Genomic DNA, 24347 nt, shown 5'->3' with positions numbered 1-24347 from the left:
TTTTGTATCCCTATGAATAACTAAAGTCAGTTTGCCACACTAAAGAAAAAAACCAAACAGCTTGTAACCCTTTAGTCTGCCACATCCATGTCAAATGTAGGCTTTGAAAACAGTTAAGAAAAAAATAAAGTCTAAACTCTTGAAATACTGCAAGCTGCCTTTATCTTTTAGGGGAAGGTAATTTAGGTATATATTTCCTTTAACAGTAGATTTCAAAAAGATTTTCTGCCTTGTTTTGCTTAAAAATGTAATGGAAGAACTATCCCATGTCTTATGTCTGTGTTATGCTGTGTAGTCACAATTTTTCAAATGGCTGTTTTACTTCAGATGGTAAGGTAAACAGCTGGCTGTGGAAGATCTCTGTCAGTTGCAGATAAGATCAAAAATATATAGATATAACACTTTATTTACTTAATTCAAGGAGTGTTTCATTTGTTTTTTAAAGGATGAAAAAACCCCTTGCATTAAGTCCTGGGCAGGTGCGTAATAATATTTATGTAAGTGGACAGTAAATATTATGGGGATTTGCAGGGGAAATTGTTAACATATTAAAACTGTTAACGTATTAACAGTCAAACTGCAGAGTCTGAGCACTAAAAGTCAGACTGGAGAGTTTAAGCAGTAAATATACATGTGAACAAGAGCAGGTCAAAAGAGGCTCTTTCAAAAATAGATGCGTTTCTCTCTGTATTTAGAACCTGCTGTGTACTTTGGTAATACTCAATATCAAGTGGATGAAAGTGCTGGTTACGTGGAGATTCATGTCTGGAGAACTGGAACAGACCTGTCCAAAGCAGCTTCTGTCATTGTGCGTTCCAGAAAAACAGAACCAGTGTCAGCGGAGGGTAAGTTACTCTTAAAAATATCCTCAGGTTGCTTTAGCATGAAAATGGGACATCTGGCATTCACTCTTATTGATCTTCAGTGTAAAAACATCAGACATGGATGTATCAGGTAGAAGACATAATATTTGCATCTCAGTTGTGTGTGGCAAGGACAGCTTGGCTAAGCTCACTGGCTTTCTGCTGGAGACTGCAGAATGGATGTGAGTAAAATGATCATTAGTCACACCTTAACTGATGGCAGACAGTGGGAGAAACAGTTGGAGTGAAAAAGAGAGAATTGCCTTTATAGCACTGTGTTTTCCTGGAATAAAATTGAATTTACAGCATATATCTCTGGTTGCCCTGAAGTGATGCTATCAGTACATTAGCCAGGGAAGCTTTGTTTATCTATGAGAGCTGGTGTGTCTGAGGTTTTAGGGTGTCTCAGTTATTCTGGAGAGAAATTCTGGAAGGCACCATCAGCGTGATTTCCAAGGATTTTCTCTGTCCAACACTGACCCAAAATACCCCAAATCTGGGGACTGTCTCTGTAAAACCCTTTTTTTGTTTCTTAGTCCCAATGAAAACACATTTTCCCTATCAGACTTTGGGAATATTTAGGCTGGCCAAAATTTTGCAGTGCTGTTTAAATATGCTGCTTGACTTGCTATCTACTATATTAATTTTAAGGAGCAGTTATAGCTCCTTAAGATGTCAAGGAATCAGTTGCATTAGTGAGAATTTCTCTGTTCAGCCCAACAAATTGACAACACACTGGCAAGAGATAGATAAGGCTTCAGAAATTTTCATATTAATCGAGCTAAAAGCAAAATTGTCTTTTTTTTTTAATATGTATGTGATAGATTATCAGATTTGCTACCAAAATAACAAAGAATTACAGCAATTAGTAATGCAGCATGTATGATTGAAGGGACGGTTAATTAACTTATAATGTACATATATGAAAATAGAATTTGACTACAGTTACTGAAGAATAGAGAATTAGTTAGCAAAATAGACAATGTATGTGATTAATATGTGAAGACTCACTTTTTAGGCAAAGAATTATGATTGGGTCCTACAGGATTTTTGTGTTGTGTATAAAGTAGCGACCTAATCTTGCATTTCTATCTGGTATTCTGTTAAAGTCTAGTTACAAGATTTGGACAAAATATCCTTTTCACTCGATCTTTTCCTAATTTCAAGTATTTATAGAGTTTTGCTCACACAAAAAAATATTAATATTGTTGCATATGGAATGCCTATGCACGCAATGTTTGATTAAGGAAAGAACAAAACCTGTGCAAGAATTGTGGTTCTTCATAACGTACAGAGCCGACCAGGGAGGTCAGTTTTTATGCAGATAAGTGTTTCTTGCCTCTAATCCAGAGGCTGCAAAATGACATGTAAAAGAAAAAGGCGCAGTTGCTGTTAAGTATGTAAATTGCAACATACTATGACAAAGAAGGGAAAGAATTGCTGTCATTACAAACAACAAGTAGAACGTTTAAAAGGGGATAGGGAGGAACACCCTGGTTAAAAAGAATGTAAAATTATGGAAATAGTCAGAATCTCAGTGAAACAATGGGACACAAAGGAAAGGAAGGCGTGAAGTCATTATACAACTTCCAGTCTAGATTTAATAGTCTCATACACACCAAAACAAAAAAGTCATTCTAGGTGTTTTCACCTGCACTCAAGCCACCTGCTTCTTTTAGTGATGAGACAGTGGTAACAGCATGATTTTCAAGCTCAGTCATCTAGCCTAGTGCAAGACACTTTTTCTTAGGGTATCAGCTGGAATTACTCTGGGACAGACTTCTGGTCTTTTAAAGGTAAGTAGCTAAGTAAAACCTCATGTATGTAGTCTAGACTGGAGCAAAAGGGTTAAATTGCTGTGGTCATCAGGTCTGTTGTGTGTTGTTGAGGCTGTAGCCTGTTACTTTGCAGTTTAAGGGATCTTAAACAAGTTTTAATTGTGCTGATGGCATAAAGAGTAAATGATGATCCAGATATGTATTTGTGTGTGTGTGTTGCAGTGTATGTTCATTGTTCCCAAATTTATTTGCATGTAACAAAAATCTAAACTAAATTTTCTCCAGGGCAGCAATAGAAACAGCCGCAAACACGTTTCACAAATGTACAGGTGAATGTTAACATATAGTAGTAACTGACTGTACAAGTCTTGTTGCTTCCCAAACAGCTGGAGTTGATTATGTGGGCATCAGCCGTAATCTGGATTTTACACCGGGAGTCAACATGCAAGTGTTTCGAGCGATCATCCTTGATGATTTGGGCCAGCCTATTCTGGAAGGTCCGGAGAAGTTTGAACTACTTCTTTGCATGCCGGTGAATGCAGCTCTTGGAGAGCCTAGCAAAACTACTGTCTTTATCAATGACACCATCACTGACTGTAAGTATAAAGGGGGTGGGGGAGAGTTTTATCAAGGGTTTTTTCTTCTAGTGTTTTAAGTGCACTTAGAAGGTGGAAGAGCTCTTTTGGCAGTAGCATAAATTACAGTGGGTGTTAAGTGCTGTGATATATCATTTACCCCAACTACGTTATAAAGATTAACAGCTGTGTGCTACACCTGAAGTTGGAACATAGGGCTATAGTGCAGGTTCTTTACTCGGGCTTGTCTTCCTTCTGATTGTGTACTTGAAGATACTGTTTTGGACAAATTAATATAATAGTGGAACTATGCCATGAGCTAAAAGTACATTTATTTATGCCTGGTGTATTAAGGTGATTTGTTTGAATGAATATTCATCTTGAAGGAAGAGAACCCACAGGGATTAAACTTTTTTTTCCTAGTAGTTATTTGAACACAAAAATTGTGGAGAGCTAAGCTTTTCAAGTAATTATGCAGATATTTACGCTTAAGCTATTGCATGAAGCTGTAAGTGTATTGTCTCTTCTAGGGAGACATTAAGGGGGGAAAAAAGGTAGGTGTAAAACTTTAAAAGCAAACAACACTCAACACAGCACCATTTAGAGGTTCTCCAGCACTTGGTAAATAAACCAAGCTGACTCTCAGCAGTCGCAGATTTCTGCAAATTAACTGCACTTCAAAGACTTAAAGAAGCAATATTGTTTTAGAAAGCTCGTTCTCAAACAGAACTCAGAAGAGCAGTTACAGTTTCACTGTAAAATACTTGTTGAAGTCAGTGCAAAGTATGATACTGACTTCAGTGGAGATAGAATTGTGGTCACCACCCCTTTTTGGCCTTGTGGTATGTGCACCTACTTCCTCTCTGCATCAAAGTTAAAAGAGACTGCTTTATAGAAAATAATCTCACAGCTCAGAAATGGCTCAAATGCTGTTTTTAAGAGTCCTAGCTACTGTGAGAAGACTTGTGACAGAATTAGTACTAAGTCGGAAATTAGTTGCTGTAGACCAGGAAAGTATTTGAATTCTTCTACATTCAAAATCTGTGTTTAAAAAGCATGTGTTAGCAAATAAAATGCTAAGTTAAAGAAAACTACTACTTTTTTGTTTTTTTAAATCAAGGAACATGGTTAATATTTGCTGCCCGTGTGTGAGGGTCCTTTTCAACTCGTGTAACATGTTCTGTTGTCAGTACCCAAAGTCCAGTTCAAAGAACCAATGTACATTGCAAATGAAAAAGATGAACAGCTGTTGGCCCTCATTTATCGAAGCGGTGACATTAACCATAAATCCACAGTGCGTTGCTATACTCGCCAGGGTTCTGCCCAAGTTATGATGGACTACAAGGAGAGGCCAAATACAGATGATTCTATAGTGGTGTTTCTCCCAGGTAAGCTTTTCCCGTTGGAATTTGAAAATAATGTGTTACTTTTGTCTGACAAGTAATCTGATGGTAAATAAGAGCTAGACCTCCAGGACATTCTGGGAGTTGTTATGCCAGTTGAGCTTCTGTGGATGAAGAAGGTGGCACAGGACTATTTAACAAATAGTTTTGTGACTATGACAGCAGTACTTTCAAAGGTTTTTATGGCCAAAGTTGGCCAATAAAGAATTCAGTAATATTGAACATCCTCTGCTACGCTTTTGAACGTAGCACTTGTTCATGAGAATAAACAGGAATAATACTGATACAGTGCCTTCAGCAGAGGAGAATCAGAGCAGCAGATTCTTTGCCATACGACACCTTGCTGAATGGTGCACGGGTTGCTGCTTAGTTCCCATTGTGGGAGAGTCGTGGGATTTTTCCTTAGCAGAGATTGACTCACAACAAAAAAATTAAGTGTGCCAGTCAGCGCTCGTCTCTGCTTCCATGTTCTTGAGACTGTCTGTTCTATGGCAAGCCTGAAAAAGTATGGGGGTTTGGTTTTGGTTTTATCCTGGTCTTTTGTGCTCCTGTGGAGATAATGTCTTGTTCATACCTTCCTTCAGGAGAAACTGAGAAGCCCTGTGTGGTAACTCTGGAGAATGATGCAATTTATGAAGAGGAGGAGGAATTCAGATTGGTGCTTGGAACACCAAAAAGTAATTCTACTTTTGGTGCTTCCATTGGAGATCAGAAAGAGACTGTGATCAAGATTAAGGATGAAGAAGACAGTGAGTTTTATGTTAATTGTTGATTATATATGTAGCTGCGTATGACAAAATGGGACTAATTCCATTCAGTGTTTGGTTCAACGGTTTTCAAAGTACCCAGTACCAAGTTTTTAAAAAATCTGTCAAGTCTTTTATTTTTATGTTTTGAATTTGCACCTTTTTAATCTATTCTAAATGCATCACTGGCTCTGCCTTTTGTGAGATAATGGGAAGATAAATTATTGTGTTTCTTTCCATTCCATTTATTGCTCTATATGTGTTGCTTTGATTAGAGTGTCATAAAATTGACTAAGTTGAAAGAATCATGGATACCTTGGGTCACATACACAAATCTTTCAGGAATATAATAGGGACTTTTATGTACAGATTGTACAGATTATGCATCTGAAAATGTCAAATGATGTGTAAAAAACCAAAACAAACCCCCAACCAAACAAAAACCATAGTATAATTGATAATGCTGTAAAATGGACTCCTTACAAGTCATAGAGAGTCATTTAAGAAAATCAGATTTATCCCATACCTTTGACAAGGCATTAGAATAAATAAATTATAAAAGTAACTGCTTTCTTCAAAAGCTAAACGTACTTTATCTCTAAATATTCCATTCGAGACTCCACTAAAGCAAACACTAGGGGACCAGTTGTTCTCCTTTTAATCATAGCTACAAATCTGAATTCCAGTTTCCAAAATATTTCACTTTGATCATTTCACACAGCAATCAATAAACCAAATAAATTAATCGCCAGGCTATGACTTTGAATTTTCAGGTGTGTTATGACCTTCTCATTTCCTTTGGACTATCCACTCTCAGATAAGGTATTTGCACTTGGTCTAGTTGACATGAGTAAATATTTTTTTTCTTTATGTTCGGGTTTTTGTTGTGTTGTTTGTTTTTTTTTTTTTTCTCATCTAGAACCAGTGATTAAGTTCTCTGAAATAAAACACAGCGTTCAGGAGCCTCGGGAACCTGGAGAAACTGCACTAGTAAGAATCCATGTTCTACGCCTTGGCGATAGCTCCAAAGTATCTGTTGTCAGAGTGCACACAAAGGATGGCTCAGCCACCTCAGGAGAAGACTACAATCCAATGTCAGAAGGTAAGGGTGCTTCGTTGGATGTGAGGATAGGAAACATTAGTTTGGAAAGTGCCTTCCCTCAAATGAATGCTGGACAGTTTGATAACAAAATGGTAAGTTCAGTACTTTAGACTAAGAGTTCCTACTTCACTTTGTGTGTTTGGAATAGGAGATTTGAGTGTTGTCTATTTTCGTTTTAATCCGAGTTAATCGTGGGACCTGTAAAGGACTGTATTAGCATTGGATTGGATGTGAGATCCTGTTTGCTCTGGGCTACTTTGAATTTCCTAACCTGAAATGCAAACTCAGGACTTCTTCATAAGAATGAAAGTTCAGCCTAGCTCAGGCTGTCATGTATCCAACACATGTTTGAGCAGTATTTGGTTCTTGAGTTTTGCCTTCAGGTCCCCTGAGCTGGCAGAGGGTTGGATATTGTTATGATAGACAGTTTAAGATGATACAGGAACACGCTCAAATTCCTGATTCTGCTATTTTAAGGAAATTGTCTAGATTTATTCTGCTTTTATCATCCTGCTGTATGGAAGAGAGATCTGCCCTAAGCACTTGGAGTAAGGGGTTGCCAGTGGGGGGATGCTTTTCATAGAAAAGCCCACTCCTGGGAGCCGCCACCCAAGTCCCCTGTCTCCCAGGAAAGAGTCCAAACCTCAAGGTTACAGACCCATATTCTCTTTCTGTGACCTACTGCATTTCTATTTGCTTTCCTTGTAGTGACGTGGTTTTGATGGAGTGTCACCCTCACAGGAACAGTTTTATAGCCTGCTGGTTATGCAGGCTCCCTGGGGGAGTAACTTTACTATCGTGTCTCCTGGGGAGGTATGACCTTGAATACAATTAAAGTAAAATGAATGAATAAGGTCTCTCTTGTGTATTCATGCTACTGACTGAGCTGGTGACAGAAAAATGTGTACCACTTCCTCCTGACTTTTAGCAAGAAATAACAATCCCCACTTGGTTTCTGGAGGAAGGACCACAGATGCCTGTTTCTAATAGACTGTTCTTGTCCTGGGATTTCATGTAGATGAACTTGTCTCCTAAAGAGCTAATGCCAAGTATGTTGATTTTTCAGCTCAAAGTGCAAGTGTTTTGGATCCTGCATAAATATGTGCTGTAAATGGAGCCTGCGGCAGTGTCCATACTGGTATAATAATGTACCTGGGACCATTCCTTGGCATGCAGACCCACTCTGTTGAACTTTGATGCTGAAGCAGGATATCTGCATGCAAACTGCCTCCCTGGCCCACACTAATTCTGAACTGTGTCCAGGAATTGTTTGGAAGAAAGCTAGTTGGCTTGGCACAAAATCATATCAGGATATTATGTTTTGATGTTATTTTAAGTCTTCCAACAAGTTAGCAATATCAACTTGTATTTATTTTTTCTGTCCAGCAAAAGTGGGTTAGTTTTACTTGGTCATTGTGCTGAAGAACAGATACTAACAGCTCATTCTACTACTACATTTTACTTAGAGCAAAACCATGTTATTGCAACAGAATACATTACTTGAATGCAATTGACAAAGAAAACAATTGTTTGGCTCTTGATTTTGCATTAATTTGTTGGGTTTTTTAAAATCAGATATTGAATTCAAAGAAGGAGAAACTGAGCATTTTGTTGAAGTAGAGATTCTGTATGATGGCATAAGGGAAATGAGAGAAGCGTTTACTATCCACCTGAAAGCTGATGAGAACATGGTAGCAGAGACACAGGTAACCACTGTTGACAACAAAAGTTGCCATTTGTAATGATTTTTTTTATTATTATTATTCATATAGAAACATCTAAAAAACCTTGTACTCACAGCATGCATGAGAGCCTGGTATTCATATGCTCCTGTGGTTATTTTGGTGCGTAGCTGTCTAAATACTGGTATAAATTAGCTGTAAATCCACACACTTGGAACAAAGTCTAGAAGCGTTGAATTACAAATTTTATGTGTGACCCACTATATGCTTCACAGAGAGTTTGGCATCTTAGGAAAGTATAGTGCACTTACTGCCTTGTAGAAGCCTGTTCTGACTTTTCCCATTACAGATGGTGAAAAGTATGAAAATACTTGAAAATATAAAAAAGAAAGCAAGAAGCTGTGATTGGCAGGGTTTTTTTTGTATTAATAGTGTCTCTGGCTGCTACCAGACCAGTACAATGGAGAGACTGTGTTGGTCCCTCTCTAAACATGTGTGGAGAGATGTGGCAGCAGCAGCTGCAGCCATGCCATGGTGCTCTGATCAGTGCTCTGCATCGCCTCAGGGGCTCCAGTATGGCTCCATGAGGCCTTATCACCCATTCCCACGGTAGGAGGTCTATGGGCAGAGAGGAAGGCACCAATGGGGACAGATGGGCATAGATTCGTCTTCCATTTCTTTATTTTGGTGAAGCAGAGGAGAGCACAGCAAGTGTTAGAGCTGCTACAGTTCTGAAGAGCACTGCCTGCCATTTGGGGCTATATTTAAGATCTAATTTGACTCAAACACTCGCCATTTCTTACTTCAGTACTATATACAGTAAATTACTACGTGCAGAGAAACTATGGCCCTGGGATCCATTACGTCATGTATACCATACCTTGATAAATGTGTAGGCCACTATTTTAAAAACAGAGGCTCTAAAATTAACATGCAGTCTTTATACTTAAGTTGGTAAAAACCTAAACTGGCTGTCAAGTGAGATCAAATTGATGTCTAGGCTGAAGCTACTACATGGTCTCTGGAATTAGTTCAGGAGAGTTTCGGGGTTTGTTTTTGTATTTTATGTTTGTGGCAAGGTTTTGGGGGGGGTAGATGACTCAGGAGTGAAGTTGAGCATGGGAAAATGAGGAGGAAAGGTGGTGTTTTAATGTTTACCTTTGTTTCTTACTACCCAAATCTACTCTAATTGGCAATAAATTAAATTAATTTTTCCCAAGTTTGAGTGTGTTTTGCCCATTAGAGTAACTGGTAAGTAATCTCCCTGTCTTTAGCTGGACCCATGAGCTTTCTCATCCTATTTCCTCCTCCTGCCATGCTGAAGATGGGGAGTTAGTGAGCAACTGGGTGTGTGTTTGACTGTTTGCCAAGGCTAACTTTTTTAAAGAAAAGTTGGAGTATTTTTATCTCCCTTTTCCTAATGTTTGGGGAATTAATTCTTCCTTAATTTTTAGCTATTTGCTGGTGAACAGGGTTTAAGTGGAAAACCTGTAAAAACCACTGAGTAGAGAGTCTTCCTTAATACAAGTCACCATTTAATCAAAGAATCCTGGGTAAAACCATAGTGAGGTTGGTGGCAGAAATTAAGTCACAAGCACTACTTCTCCTTCTCCCTCCGTTCCTTATTTTCAGCAGTATTCATAACCTTTTCTCTCTCTCAACTCAGATGAGTAAAGCCATTGTGTACATTGAAGAAATGGACAGCATTGCAGATGTGACATTTCCAGCTGTGCCCCAGGTTGTTTCACTTCTGATGTATGACGATACTGCTAAAAGCAAAGAGAATCCACACCCTCCAACCGGCTATCCTGTTGTCTGTGTAACGGTAAGGCTTGTTTCTGCATGCTTTTGTCCAACTTACCCATTCTGTGCTCTGGAGCGTGTAAGAAAATTGAAAAAATATTCAATTCTGGAAAATGATAACTAAAAGCTGTTGGCAAGACAGGCTGTTGCTGCGTTAGAGGCACTTGCTTAAGTCTTTCTGCTGACATAACTCAGAAGGCAAGCTTCCAAGAGAGGGTCACTAATGCCCCTAACCTTTGACAGCTGTTTCTGCAGTGTTTCTTGCTGATCTAAATAGGTCTTTGGTACTGGACTGTGCTGTCAAACTAAAAACCAGTTCCAGGGGATGACTTGGACACGTTGAATTAGAGCCAGAAGAACAGAGATTTCTAAACCCAAAGCTGAGCAGGCAAGAAGGTGAGGAGGAGCTAAGTGCTGCCCAAACAAGGGCCGTGCCTGGGCCATACAGAGCTTTCCAGAAACGGTTTGTATCCTGGGTTTTGTGAGCAGAGCTGTGCTGTGAGCAGCTGAGCAGCAGATTTTACCAAAGTTGACTGAACAGCCTCTGGTATCAGCCATCTGCCCCATCTGCAGGAGGCTGCTCTCCCACACAGAGTTGGCAGAGGGACACGTACTTGTGTGCCTGCTGCTTCTGTGTGAAGTCAGGTGTTTTAAGCTGTTGATCAAGGATGATTTTGACGGGGGCAGGAAAGCAGCTGAATTTTGCACTAGCAAAAGGCACACATGCATCTTCATTCTTGCTTGGTTCTGTTGTGGGGGAGCAGCAACAGACTGCTGGGAAAGGTGCACTTGCAACTTTGCAGCTCTTTGCCATGGATGTATGAATTCAGGCCATTCATTTTATGTTTCTAACAGTTTCTCATTTATTAGAGTGGTTTCATACCGGGATTTTCAAGCTAGTGTGTCTGAATTTGGGAGAACTGACTTTGCAGTTGTCAGATAAGAGTTCAGTTTTTGGAGTTAGCCCTTGCATTTTCCAGGTCTGCATGGTCAGAGGTGACACATGAATCATAACAGCAACTCACTACTGTCTGGGGTTTAGTTTTTTGATTGTTTGTTCTTGTTTTCAATTAAAAAAGCCCCATGGCATTCGTTCATATCCCCTCAATTAAGGGGAAAATAGCGTGCCTATGTGAAGGTCTTATTTTGCTGATACAGTAATAAGCACGGTACTGTTAGAATAATGCTTAACAACTTGCTTGCTTGGTGTGGGTGTCGGTAAGAATAGATAACCCCCTTTATTTTGTGTAAATGGCAACCCATAGGCATGCAATCCCAAGTATTCTGACTACGACAAAACCGGATCCATCTGCGCCACAGAAAACATCAATGATACTCTGACCCTGTACCGCTGGCTTGTCGGTGCTCCAAGTGGGAGTGATGGTGTCACCAGCCCAATGAGGGAAGTGGACTCCAACACTTTTTTTACCAGCACCAAATCCATCTCCCTGGACTCTATATACTTCCAGGCAGGCTCCAGGCTTCAGTGTGCAGCTCGAGCTGTGAATGCCAATGGTGATGCAGGTCTGGAGCTGCTAAGTCCAATTTATACAGTAAACAGAGAGGAAGGTAAGTTTTTAACGATGGGGATTAGGTAGCCTTTCTTGGGAAAAGATGACGTAGTTTTAGCAGCTGAAGGAGGTCTGCTATGGAGTGTTTCGGTTTAGGGCATTAGTGCTCGTACGTTAGTTAATTTTTTTTCATATGCATACAGGACTGTTGCTAGTGAAAGGCAAAGCATCTTGTAATTGTCTCATCAGCTCTGGTGTGTCATGAGTTTGCTCCCATCTTATGTCATATGTAAGTGATTGGTGGGTTTATGGTGATGATTATTTTTTACACCTAATTTGACTAGTAACTAGAGCAGAATTTTACTTCCCCAGTCTTGGGTCCTTTGCTTTTCTCAATATACATATTTCAAATACACCTCTATTTCCATGAGTTTTTAGTTTAAACAGCACAGCTACTGATACTGAGAGCAGTTTGTAGTTGTATTGAATTTGATATTGTCTAAAGGCCTGCAGACTAAAGACAATTAAAATACAGGTGCTGGAAAAGGGTGGGGGCACGAAATCCGTGTGGAAATTCAGATATTGCAACACTGCATACATAACTTTGCTGAGAACTTACGCTATGCCTGAGAAGGCAAGGGGACATCCTAATTCTGAGTTTAGCCCACATCCCTCAGGTTTCTTAACTGTGATCTGTATCTAGGAAGTGTACGCCTAATCTATTGCTTTTTTCCAGAAATTCAGATGAGGAAAATGCATCTTTTTGCTCAATCAGTTAGTGACTAGAACAGTTACTTGGGAGTTACTTCAAAGTCCTATTCCGCCCAAATTAAAGCAGGAGCCTGACTTTACTGCATCTCTGGATTCACAGGGCCATAGTGGTGGGTGCTAGGGGGTGACTCTTCTCTGCCTCTTTAGACTAAAATGTTCTCACTATGCAAGTGGATCAGATCATGCTGTGCTTCCTCAGCTGTTTTGTGCAGTTCAGTCCTTCTGCTACATCTCTGCTACGCAGAGTCCTTCACCTCCATCTCCTCTAGCTGCAGTGCAAAACCCCTGGGTAGGGTTGACCTATGTGGGAAGAACTGAAAAAGTTTTGTGTTACCATGGTATTAGTGATGGTCCTGTTGTAGTGGCAGTGGCTTGTCATCAAGACAAGACAAGACTTGTGGATAGAAGCAGTATTCTTTTGTTAAGGTCACAAGTTGGGGGAAGGAAGAGAAGCTTTGGGGCATGTAATCCAGACTGAAATCTGTCAATGTTTTAGGCAGTTGAGTTCATGCCCAGTGGCTGAAAAGTAGCTCCCTTGAGACTTTCCATTGTTAGCAAGTTAGGCAGTAGCCTGTGAAGTTTCCAAGGTTCCGTGGGACTCCTAAGTGTTAGATTTATAGGTCTAAAGTGGCCATTATGCACCGTAGGTCCTCTGTGGATTTACCGCTATGCTCCTAAGGTGCCAGTTCTTTGTGTAATTTAATCAGAAATGATCTTTGCCTCAGTCAGACACAAAAAAAGAACGAACCTGAAATCTCTCTCCAGTGTAAGTGGTGGACCCCGCAGAACAGAATGACACAGACTGGCTGTATGTATTTTATTTAGCTGTTGTCTGCAAGATGTTGGCTCCCCTCAGGCAGCCTGATTTTTTGTGGCAAGAGCTCAGGTGTGATTGTGAACCACCCTGCCCTTCACCTCAGTAAGTGATGGCTGCCAAGGTAAATGCTGATGTAAAGTCTCCATCTCCCCATTTCTAGGGAGGAAGAACAAATCCGTGGAAGGAAGAGGTCAGATTCTTCAGCTGCTGCTGGGCATAGAAGGGTTTCCATACTTCTGCCCTTGCCTCTCTGGAAAAGGACCTCTTGGCCCTAGGAGTTAGACCAGGCAGCATGGGCAGAGCTGTCAGGAACTCCCTAATCAGCGTGTCGACGTTACCGCATTTTTCTGACCTAGCTCTATGGACAGACATCTCCAAGCTGCTTAACGCAGATATGACGCAGTTTAGCAGGCATTTCACATCCTGTCCTTCCCATTTGCTCAGGTCTTTGCCAACCTCGCATCCCAGGAACAGTAGGAGCAGAACCTTTCTCAGCTAAAATTCGCTACACGGGTCCAGATGATCCTGACCATCCCAATCTGATCCGACTAACAGTCACAATGCCCCATATGGATGGTAAGCATCAAGTGGTGAGAGTAACCACTTAATTAACGCATGCTGCCTTGGACATTTCCACTTCCACAGGTTGGTCTCACAGTTGTTTGCTGTGTTGTGGCAGAACCATGAATAATCCATGTTTAATGAACAACTTGCCAATTGCAAAGTTAATGTATTGATGAAACATTGGGCATCCTTGGCTCCTATGTTTCTGGCTTCAGCTTTAAAAATATGTTCACAAACAGTTATTGACTACTTCATTTGCTTTTTTCCATTCAGGCTGTTAATGAGTCATGTGACATTTCTGTTTTAGGAATGCTGCCGGTTATCTCCACGCGCCCCTTATCCAACTTTGAGCTAACGCTTAGTCCAGACGGCACTCGTGTGGGACACCACAAGTGCTCCAACCTACTGGACTATAATGAGATCCAGACCAAACATGGCTTTATTACAGAGGAAACTAAGAACGCCAGAGCAATTGGAGAAACATCACCTTACCAGTACAGCAGTGCTCTGCGGTCCGCCAAAACCTTGCGTTTCTACCAGAACCTCAACCTTGAGGCTTGCCTTTGGGAGTTCAGCAGTTACTACGATATGTCTGAGCTGCTGACGGACTGCAGTGGCTCCATTGGCACAGATGGGCAGGTATGTGGCACGGAAGCACCTTCCTCTCTCAACAGGAGGAGGCTTTGGAAGCACAAGTCCAACAGAAAGTGTTACTAAGGATTGCATGAGAAAGGATTTAGTTGCTATGCAGGTAGTTTGATTGCGTTCCCTTAGCACAGGTGTTTTTATAAGTACAGATTTGTTCCTTTGCACTGTATTTCTGTGTACAGCCACGATTCATCTTCCTGGTAACTGAGCACAGCTTACTGCATTGCTGTTGCCCCTAGTCTGGATTTTAGAAACTGCTTTTTTGACTCAAAGAGCTTATCCAAACTGTGTACATCCTTGTGCTATTGCCCAAAGCCTGTGTAGCAGCATGTTCAAAGCAGAGGCTACAATTCTATTGCCTTACAGAAGTAAGCTGTATGTGTAAAGTAAGTTATTGACCCTGGAAGTGTGTTCTAAGGTTATAGAAAAAAAATTGCTTTTTTAAAAAAAAAACCATCAACCCAAAACATGTTTAATTAGAAACTCTAATTTAGGCTTAGATTATTCAGGCTTTAGGCAGAGCTGTTAGGTAGGTGAGATTTTATAAATAGAAGCTTGGTTGATAAGGAACAAACAAAAAAAGTTTACCCAAAAAGCGATTTTGCATTTACTTGGAAAATAACCCAATGCACAAGCGCCCTACAGCAATTGCACTAAAATTAGAGGAGATTACAGGGGACTGTAGAGCCTCTGTGCTGACTCCACCTTGAATCAGCCTTGGGTCGGCAGCCTGATGTTTTCCCATTCCATAGGTGCTCAACTGATGCTCAGTGGCCAAAGAAGATTTATGTACTATTATCTGCTTGGCTGCCCATTCCGGTTGTTTGTTGGTTGCTTGGTAGAGAGACCTCCATAACTCAGGCCATAGTTTTAAATTGCAGTGTTTCAGGGTGTCATAATTTATAGAGTTCAATCCATTGTAAAGGTAGGTGTTACTTATAGTACTCATTTCTAAATTTGTGTTTGATTTCTGAATGCCTGAGGCATCTGGTTGTGCTGATCTGGAATTTTAATTTAGGCCACCTTCAATTTCTATGGAGTTTGTTTTGAAGGCTTTTTTTTGCCCCCCCCCCCCCCCCTTTTTTTTTCTTTTTTTTTTTTTTTATTCCAAAGTAAAACAAAATCTTAGATAGTCCTTATTTTGGAGAGGTACCTACTCCATTACATTAAATTGGCAAAGATGCAGGGACACTATCAAGTGAGGTGGTTTGCAGCACCTGAAATAATAGTGATGTCAGTAAACAGATGAAAAATTTTTCCGTGCAGTTTTTTTTGCTTAGATTTAAAGAGTGCATTTCATGAGAATGCTAGGCTGGCAGTGAAAGTAATTTTTTTCAGGTTGCATGCAGTAACCTGGTACCTCAATGTTTTTCAGGTCTTAAATCTGGTGCAGTCGTATGTAACTCTGCGGGTGCCTCTCTACGTCTCCTATGTCTTCCACTCCCCTGCTGCCATTGGTGGCTGGCAACATTTTGATTTGCAGTCTGAACTGAGGCTTACCTTTGTGTATGACACGGCTGTCCTGTGGAAAGATGGGATAGGCAGCCCTCCTGAATCAGAGCTCCAAGGTGAGCTGTTTCAGATGCCGCCATTTCTAAACTCCATCCTATTCAATGTTCTTATGATGGGAGATGTGTGGTCAATTACTTGATGCTTTTTAGCCTTCAGAATCTCAAAAACAGTAACAGCATGCCGATTCCCTCAGTTAAAACACACACCCAAAGGACAGTTGTTTGGTTTTTAATGCTGTATGTTACTAAACTAGATGTTTTGAATCTTCTCTCAATTGCATGATGCTTTTAATCTGTAAAAAATGAGATAAACTAATGCACAGACCAACTGTAAAGCAGACATTCTTATGGAGAGAAAGACTCCAGTGCTAAATTGGTACACAGTTACAGGGCGACGGAGGCACTTACCTGGCCCTGTGCAGGGGACGTGCCTGCAAAAGGGGCCTCACTGGAGTGAGCAGCCTTGGTGTCTGTGTGACAAAAAGTCCCAGATGCCTTCTTTCTCCTGCCTGCACTCTGTTATGTCAGCATCTGTGGATATACTTCAGGTGAGTCTGGTCTTATGTCAGCAAAAGGGAGAAAAAAACCCCAAACCTGCCTTAATGAATTGAACCATTAGCAGGTGTAAATGAGTGCATTTCTTCTGAAGTTGGTGGGTTTGGAGATCTGTCTCAAAACAATCAATGCGACGGGGTTTAATATCTGTGAAGAGCACCAGGGTTTAGGTAAAGTGTTTCAGATCTCCAGACACAGAAAAATTATGAAGAGCCTTCCTTCAAAAATGCACTCAGGAAATGCTGGTGGTAAAAATCATTGGCTTTTTCCTCCCTAGGCTCCCTCTATCCCACGAGTATGCGGATCAATGACGAAGGGCGACTAGTGGTGAACTTCCGAACAGAGATTCGTTTCTGGGGCCAGCTGGTGGTGTCCCACCCAGGTGCGTACCCAGCCTGTCCGCCTCTGCTAGCCAGAGTCTCTGTAGTGCTGTCTGCCTGGCAGAGGAGAAAGGTATCACAGTAAAGGTTCTGTCTCAGCGTAGGAGGGGAATAAGTAACCAAGGCACTTCCTTTTCTGGGGTGTCAGTTGATTTCTCTCTGGTCTCTTGCTGCTTTGCTTTTGTGTGCTGATTTTAAACCACTCCAGGCATCAGTATTAATTATGGCAAATTATAATTTGCCTTTTATTCTTTCAGGAACATCTCTGGCATCAATGGTGATGTCTGCCGACCACCCTGACCTCACATTTACACTCAGTCTGTTACAAAGTGAGCCAACCTTCCACCAGCCTGTGCAGCAGTGGAGTTTTATCTCCGACTTTGCTGTGAGTTTGCATTCAGACTTGAATTTAGGGCAGCAAAGGGAACGTCAGTTTTTAACATACTTCCTATGCGGTTGTCAGCACTATAAGATCAGTAAGCATCAATTCATTTGGATGCAGTCACGTATTTTCATTACATAATGAGAAGTCAGAAGTTCCTGGTGTCCCCGGAGTTTGAGTCCAGAGGCCTGAATCTGTGCTCCTGCTAGCACTAGCTGGCACCATTCGTTGAGCAGGCCGGTGCTGGAGTTGTGGCCTCCCATGAAGAATTTGCCTTAATGTTATTTCCCTTGGCGTCACCAGGAAACGGTGATCCAGGAGTTGCTGCTGCTATTACAAGAATCTGGATTTTTCCCAACGTGTGGCAAAGCTGCTTAGCTCCTGCTGAGCTCAGGATTCAATGGGAGCTACTGTGGCCCCAAAGCCTGTGCCTCCAGTAGGGCAGAAAAGGCTTGCTTAAAAGTGTCTTGCTTCTGTGAAAGGGACACAGCCCAGTTACTCAGCTCTTGCTAAGCTGGCAGGAAAGGAGCCATTTGCATTCACTAAAAATCCAGCCAAAATCATATTTTCAGAGAGACTTGGCATGTTAGATTTGGATGCTGACGTGTTTGATTCCCACCACCACTGGGGCAAGGCCAGTCCCTCAAAGGCCTCATAGTAGGTATTCTGTATTAGTCCTTATTTTACAGACAAGTACAGGACAGACAGCACGTGTCAGTGCTTTGCCTGTGCCACTGAAGTGTGCTGATGGTGTTAGTGCGTGAGGTAAAGCACCCTGATTGTAAATGGCAATGTCCAAGTTTGTGAAAGCATTTAGGATGCTGCTGGGAATTCAGCTTCACCTCAGGGGCAATGTGAGGTGAAAAAGTGATTGTTCAGAGGCTGGAGAAACGCCCATTTCTCTAATCTTTTTGCAGGTGCGAGATTACTCAGGTACTTACACTGTGAAATTCATCCCTTGCACTGCTGCGCCCAGTCAGCAATATGCCCTTCCTGTCATCTGCAACCCACGGGACCCAATTGTGTTTGATATGGACATCAGGTTCCAACAGGTACACCATTTTACTTAGGACTTACACATTTTTCTGTGAAGCCTCACGGGCAAAATCGGCCAAAAGCAAATTTCGGCTCAAGGGTAGCTGTTCTGTAACCACTGAAAGAGATGTTTTGGCATAGCCCATCTAGTACCAGTTGTCAAGAGAAAATCATGGTGTATTTCTGATGGCTTCGGGAGGAGTTTTACAGTGCTTGTAGATTGCTCTAGGACTCATCTTCCCAGGTTAGATAAAATCAGACTAAATTAATTTTTTTCCAGTAATTAAAATCTTATTTTTCCATTTATTTACCTCATAGTCCAGCCTATTCCCAAGTACTTTGCTGTTTTTTTTCAGGAGGAAGGGGCTGAAGGGGAAAAGCATTTGAGTTCCAAGGAGGATTGTTTTCAAGAATAACTTGTGGTCCTGAGGTTGATTTTTAAAATTGAGTTTCAATGTAATAGAATTTACATTGGGGGTCTTGTATCAAGAGGGTCTTTTTCTCAAGCAGTGGGAAACACTTCATTCAGAGTTAGTATGGCTTTCTGACAATTTTTCTGTATATATTAAAGAAAAGAAAAAAAAAAGACAGTGCCCCAAGTAGCAGTAACTTACTGTTGTAGACTGTTAGAAAGACCAGGTTTTCTGTTGCAGTTAGCTTGAGGAATGACTTGAATAGTATTTGGAGAGCAAGGGCTCTGAATCTGAGACTAAACTTCCAGTGAACATTCCAAACTTTTTAAAACCTTTTAGTATAACATTACATCCTTCAGTCAATACCTAAAAATTGACCTGATTTCCTGCCCACCTCCGGCAAAAGTCCTGGATACCTCAGAGGCCCTGTCAGTGTCAGTCAGAGCCATTCAGCCCTTTTGACCATTAGAACTGCTCTTTAGCCTTCTGCTTCGTTATCCAGTTGTGTGGCATGCATGGTAAGTCTGGAGACAGCTGTATTACATACAAATTAACTGAATGTCTCCGTCTTGTTTGCTCAAACAATTGGTGTTGAATTTAATTGAAGGATACTACTTCAGCAATAGTCTAACTGCTGCCACCTTGTAATGCAGGACATGAATGCTACACAGGAAAACGGTTTGATGAGGAAGGAAATAAGCAGAGTTGCGGTGGCATTTGCATATTAAGTTAATTTTGCACTTTTGTGTATATAATCACCACCTTATGACTGTTACCCCTAGATGCTGGGTTTATTGTGGTCAACAAGATCAAACAGTGCCATGAGACAGTTTGGTTCTTTACCTTGTTTCTGTGCGGGAGGGCCGTTTGCCTTCTGCTCCCCTCTGCACCTCCCTGCCGTGACGCACGTGGTGGGTCTCGCAGCGCTCCGGAGTGCCGGAGCCACAGGGCAGGCACGGACCCGTGGCCCAGTGCCGGCTTCCTCCACCCAAATGTGCCGGGCTCACTTGGGCTCCTGCAGCCGCGAGGTGTTTGTGGTGGGGAAGGCAGAAATGTGGTGGCTGGGAGCAACCTACCCTTGCACCAGAGGAATTAACCTACTTGCAGGGCAACTCCTGCGTTGTCTCCAGGCAGGGGCTATCAGGCCAGGTTACTTTTCTGGGCAAATTGCAGGCAGCTTCTAGGTCACAAGCGGCACGTGCCCGGTGCAGCCGGGGGTGAGTAGGGGCAGACGAGGTTTCCCATCCTGTGCTCCCTGGTTTGAGAATGCGGATTGTCGTTTAGAGTAGGGGAAATGAGTTGGTGTTGAGCTAGATTCTGGTCCTGATCTAGTTTTATTGGCCTCTTACCCACAGCCCTGTTCTCCCAGTAACTTTTGCAAGTGTCACTGAAAAGATACATTGCTGTCCTGTATCTGAGGCAGCAGATCTCTTTTGCCGTTTTACTTGGCAATGTTGAAATAAAGCACTACAATTGTGTATTTTGATGGGTTGTGATGAGAAGCACAACGGGAGGTTTACGTATGTATGTAGGAGGAATTCTTATAAATGCTGTGTACTGCTGAAGGGTTTTATCAGCACATCGCTACTATGGCAATGGTGTACAATGACCATTGTAAAGCTACAACCAAGGTGTTTTTTTGATCATTTCATTTCACTTTTCCCCTACAGGTCAGTGACCCTGTGGCAGCAGAGTTCAGTCTAAATACTCAAATGTTTCTGTTGTCCAAAAAGGAGCTTTGGATATCTGATGGATCAATGGGATTTGGAGAAGGAGCTGATGTAGCCTTTACCAAAGGTAAAAAAAGTCAATTGTACATTCAGCATATTATGAAAGATGAAACAGAACCACTTTTAACAAGAGCTGAATATGTGTTTTACTAGTTTTACAACCCATACGTGGTCTATGTATTTCCACTGCAGAAAAGTAAAATACAGAAGCACTAAAATATGATGTAATTTAGTGTTGTAACAGGCTTTAGTTCTGTTTATGGGCTCTGAGAGGAAAAGCATTCCAAAGGTAGGCGCAGAATTAGGTGCATATATCTGAAACTGCAGTTCTGAAAACTCTGCCTCAGTTACTCCGTAATCACATATTCCCCTCACTCTGGTTGTTTTGCTTTGAAGCTGTGCGCACTAGAACTTTTTGCCCCATTTTGAGGGGGCTAAGTAATTGCAGTAATTAGGTTATTCTAGTCAGAAATGCAGGAATTAAATACTTATACACCTGAGGCTCCTTGACTTGGTTGTGCAGCTGTTTTCAAGTGCAGACTGGATGCATAATAACTTCAGCTGCTCAGACTTGTTCTTGATTTTTTTTTAATTTTTTTTTTTTTTCACTTCTGGCCCAGGGTAGGTGCTCTCACACACTGTACTCACTCACTGACTGGAGCTGTTATCAGGTTCCAGGGAAGCTCCTGGTAATGGCAGTATTGGACCAAAAATAATTTTGGTTTTAATTGGCCCGTTATTTGAGTTATCAGTCTGAAACACAAATGTCCTGTTAAGAACTTTATTTTGCTTGATATAATGTTGTCAGGTTGGATAGTTTCTTATACGCAAATATGGGTTGCCCTCTAGTGAAGAGAAGGGGAAAGCCTGCTTAAAAAAGAGCTGCACTGCAAGAACCACACGGCAGTACAAATTGTAACAGAAAATAAGACTAAAGCCCATGATAAATTAGTAGTAACAGCCGTGGAACATCCTGTCTTCATGTGCAAAGGGAAATACACTTAATGCTAGGCAATTCCTGTCCTGAGAATTTTTAACAACAATGGTTTGGTAATAACTTGATTTAATAATTTTAAATCGACTGGTATAACGTAGAATGTATTAATCTGCTTTACTAGGATCTGAAATCTATGGCCGGGTGATGGTAGATCCAGTTCAGAATCTTGGCGACTCCTTCAGCTGCAACATCGAGAAGGTGTTCCTTTGCACTGGTGCCGATGGGTACGTGCCCAAGTACAACCCAGACAATCAGGAATACGGATGCCTGGCTGATTCACCCTCCCTCTTGTACAGGTTCAAGATCCTGGTACGTTATGGTAGCATGGGTCTTTAGATCCCTGACTTCTATGTGAATCTGCAAGTACTAAACTTACTTCGTTTAGGATAAAGCTCAACCTGAGACGCAAGCAAGAGTCTTTGGAAACCTGGAGTTTCATGCTACATTGGCAGCTGATCATGCAGACGCTTTTCCTCTGGTAAAACAGCCTGGTTCTGATGGTTTCAGCCTGTCATCTGCTCCGCTCTTCCAGGTAAGTTGTCTGATAAGTATATCACAGAAATTCTTTCATGCAAAAAGACAACGGAGGTGGAGAACAGAGCATACAGGTAATCATGGGCACTATGTTAGTCAGCGATGGACTTCAGCAGCACATTTACTTTGTTCCCTTTCCCTAACAGCGTAGAAACAATGACAAGTATTGCTTTGTAACACTGAGCTTGTAACCCTTCTGCAGCCTTGCTATTACTGCAGACGTGTACACCTGTGACTGGGGGGAGAAGTCACTGGTTTAGCTTACCATGGACACCTTTTTACCTAAGAGAAAACTAAGAAATTAGACTTTATTTTCTTGCAGCTGGTGAAAAAAAAAAAAAAAAAGGTAATTGGTTTGTATATGGTATGAAATAAAAAAAGACAACTATGCATCTTGCTTTAAGTCAGACTAATTCAAATTCCTGAAGGCTTTTTTTGGTCTCCTGAAGTGGGGTGCCTAATTTAAGACTAGTTTTGTTAGGTAAATGTAGTAGCCTTTTTGCATTAACACTAGAAAGAAATAGAACATAGTTTATCTGACCTACTTCAGCAGTCTGCATTAAGAAAAGATTAATCCTATCTCCAAGTGCCTTTTTCTGATGTTGACTTTAGACATATTTGGCAGCAAACTTGGGGCATTGGTCTGGATGAATCTGATGCTTGGTGTGTTCCAGTTTAAGGTAAATGTGCATGGGGTGATGTTCTGGTTTGTTGGGATTTTATGTGTTTGTTTTCTTTAAGGTGGCAGCTGGCCGAGAATGGTACATTCACACTATTTACACGGTCCGATCAAAGGAAAATGCAGGCAGGCACAATGGCAAAAGAAGTCTTGACTACCACCATGTGCTGTCCTCTGCTAAAGGAAGAGTTAGCACCACAGCCTTTAAACGCCGCAGAAGAGCCAACCCAGATGCCCTGGCCTTCATGCAAGACATCGGGGCAGATAAAAACAGGGGCACAAATATTCAGCATATTGCACTTGACCATTCTGACAAAGCTGTCATCACCCAGAAAGACGTGGTCCCAGCTGGCGCGCCGCTTCACAGGCCAGTTCTGGAAATCACAAGCAAGGACTCTGGAAACAGTATTGTACCTGTTACTGGAGGCTTGACAGGACTGCTGGGTTTGATCTGCACTGTGGTCATAACTCTTTTTTTGTTGAAGCAGAGGAAACAGCCCTCTGCTGGGAAAAGCAAAGTGCCCATCAGCCACTCCAGCAGCAGTGACAGTTCAGAAGTCTAGCCAATTTCTTGGGTGCTTGTCTTCTAACATGTAACTTCACCAAAAAAGCAGACTCTCAAATCTAGCTCTTGGCCCATTTCTTTGCACAGACAATTGGCTGCTCCGGTTCTAATGCTAGTTCAATTATTTGTGATGGGCAGCTATTTCTAGACATGGTTGGTATACTAAGTTCATGTGTGAGTCATGTATTTATAGAATTCAAACTAGTGCTCCATGAATGGGAGTTGGTGCTTTTTTCTTTTTTTTTTAAACCTAGTTTTTCTTTAATATCTTGAATATATGCAGCTGTAAATGTGCCTTATATCCACCACAAAAGGTTGGTGCTTAGAAGGACGCTAGTTTTGATTACACGTACAGTATCTAGCTTTCATGTAATGGTTTTTGGTTTTTTTAAATAATTATTGCTGGGGAAGGAAGAAGGTAGTAGTATTAGAATAGAAGCTAAGTAGTAGATGATAGTATTCTTTTAAATGAGTGATACCAATGGTTTTTGCCTCAAATTTTAATGAGGCCCTCGGACATACACTCAGCAGTGGGAGACTCGCACAGGTAAGGCTATAATTGCAATTATCTGTAAGGAGAGCATTACACGTGATCAATGAGAACTGACCTGTATTGTAAAGCCATACTAGAAAAATAGTATGTCAATGCTTAGGTGCTGGCATTAAGTGCTTTCAAACACGCCTGAACAGGTTCTAATACTTCAGACCAATACTAATGACTGCTTTCCCATATTGTACAATAATTGCCTATCTTCCTTTGCTTGATATGACATTATAGCATCAACATACAGGCAAATACTTCTAAAAGGTAGCTTATTTTGCCAGATGGCAGTGGGGGAACACACTTGTATCATATAAAGCAAATACTTTGCTTCGTTTTTTACTTCTACTTGAAAGAAAAAGGATTGTGACTAGTAGGATGCCATTTGGGAGATTTAGTTCCTTTTGCTCTCTGTATACTGGCACTTGAGATTTGTTAGCACAAATGAAGTGCTGCTCAGCTGTTTAATCCTTCCGTTCTGCTTCCTCTGAAGGTTTTTGATGGTGTTTGGCTTTTTTTTTGTGAAAAGGGATGCTTTGCAAAGGGATGCTTTTAAAGGAAGTCTTCAGCACTGCAGCGTTTTTGTTTAGGGTACACTATGCATAAGCAATTAGACTGATGCCTTCTAGGGCTGCCGTGACGATTCCACTTGTAAAGTGTTGTAGATTGGCTCTTAACTCTACTGTACGTACCACATTCTTCTGACTTGTTGAAGAGCCAAGGATGGTTACTCAACCTGTTTTCAACGGGTGTCTGCAAATC

At 41.3% G+C, this 24347-nt stretch overlaps 1 protein-coding gene across 1 annotated transcript in view; it reads left to right on the top strand.

The window, feature by feature from the left end:
- The window catches only part of FREM3 (FRAS1 related extracellular matrix 3), a 73081-nt gene extending 49409 nt beyond the window's left edge, over window positions 1–23672 (top strand). The window contains exons 7-24 of the mRNA XM_049815575.1: window positions 696–845; window positions 3028–3237; window positions 4407–4604; window positions 5204–5368; window positions 6285–6467; window positions 8043–8173; window positions 9816–9974; window positions 11218–11521; window positions 13496–13627; window positions 13923–14254; window positions 15639–15831; window positions 16607–16711; window positions 16967–17094; window positions 18009–18143; window positions 20210–20336; window positions 21388–21575; window positions 21652–21798; window positions 22542–23672. Coding sequence (XP_049671532.1) covers window positions 696–845; window positions 3028–3237; window positions 4407–4604; window positions 5204–5368; window positions 6285–6467; window positions 8043–8173; window positions 9816–9974; window positions 11218–11521; window positions 13496–13627; window positions 13923–14254; window positions 15639–15831; window positions 16607–16711; window positions 16967–17094; window positions 18009–18143; window positions 20210–20336; window positions 21388–21575; window positions 21652–21798; window positions 22542–23042 — 3488 coding nt within the window. The 3' untranslated portion in view covers window positions 23043–23672. The remainder of the gene's footprint in view (window positions 1–695; window positions 846–3027; window positions 3238–4406; window positions 4605–5203; window positions 5369–6284; window positions 6468–8042; window positions 8174–9815; window positions 9975–11217; window positions 11522–13495; window positions 13628–13922; window positions 14255–15638; window positions 15832–16606; window positions 16712–16966; window positions 17095–18008; window positions 18144–20209; window positions 20337–21387; window positions 21576–21651; window positions 21799–22541) is intronic.
- Window positions 23673–24347: the final 675 nt, after the last annotated feature.

This window comes from Accipiter gentilis, chromosome 12, assembly GCF_929443795.1.
Source record: "Accipiter gentilis chromosome 12, bAccGen1.1, whole genome shotgun sequence".
Classification (NCBI taxonomy): domain Eukaryota; kingdom Metazoa; phylum Chordata; class Aves; order Accipitriformes; family Accipitridae; genus Astur; species Astur gentilis.
This window is presented reverse-complemented; position numbering and strand designations above follow the sequence as displayed.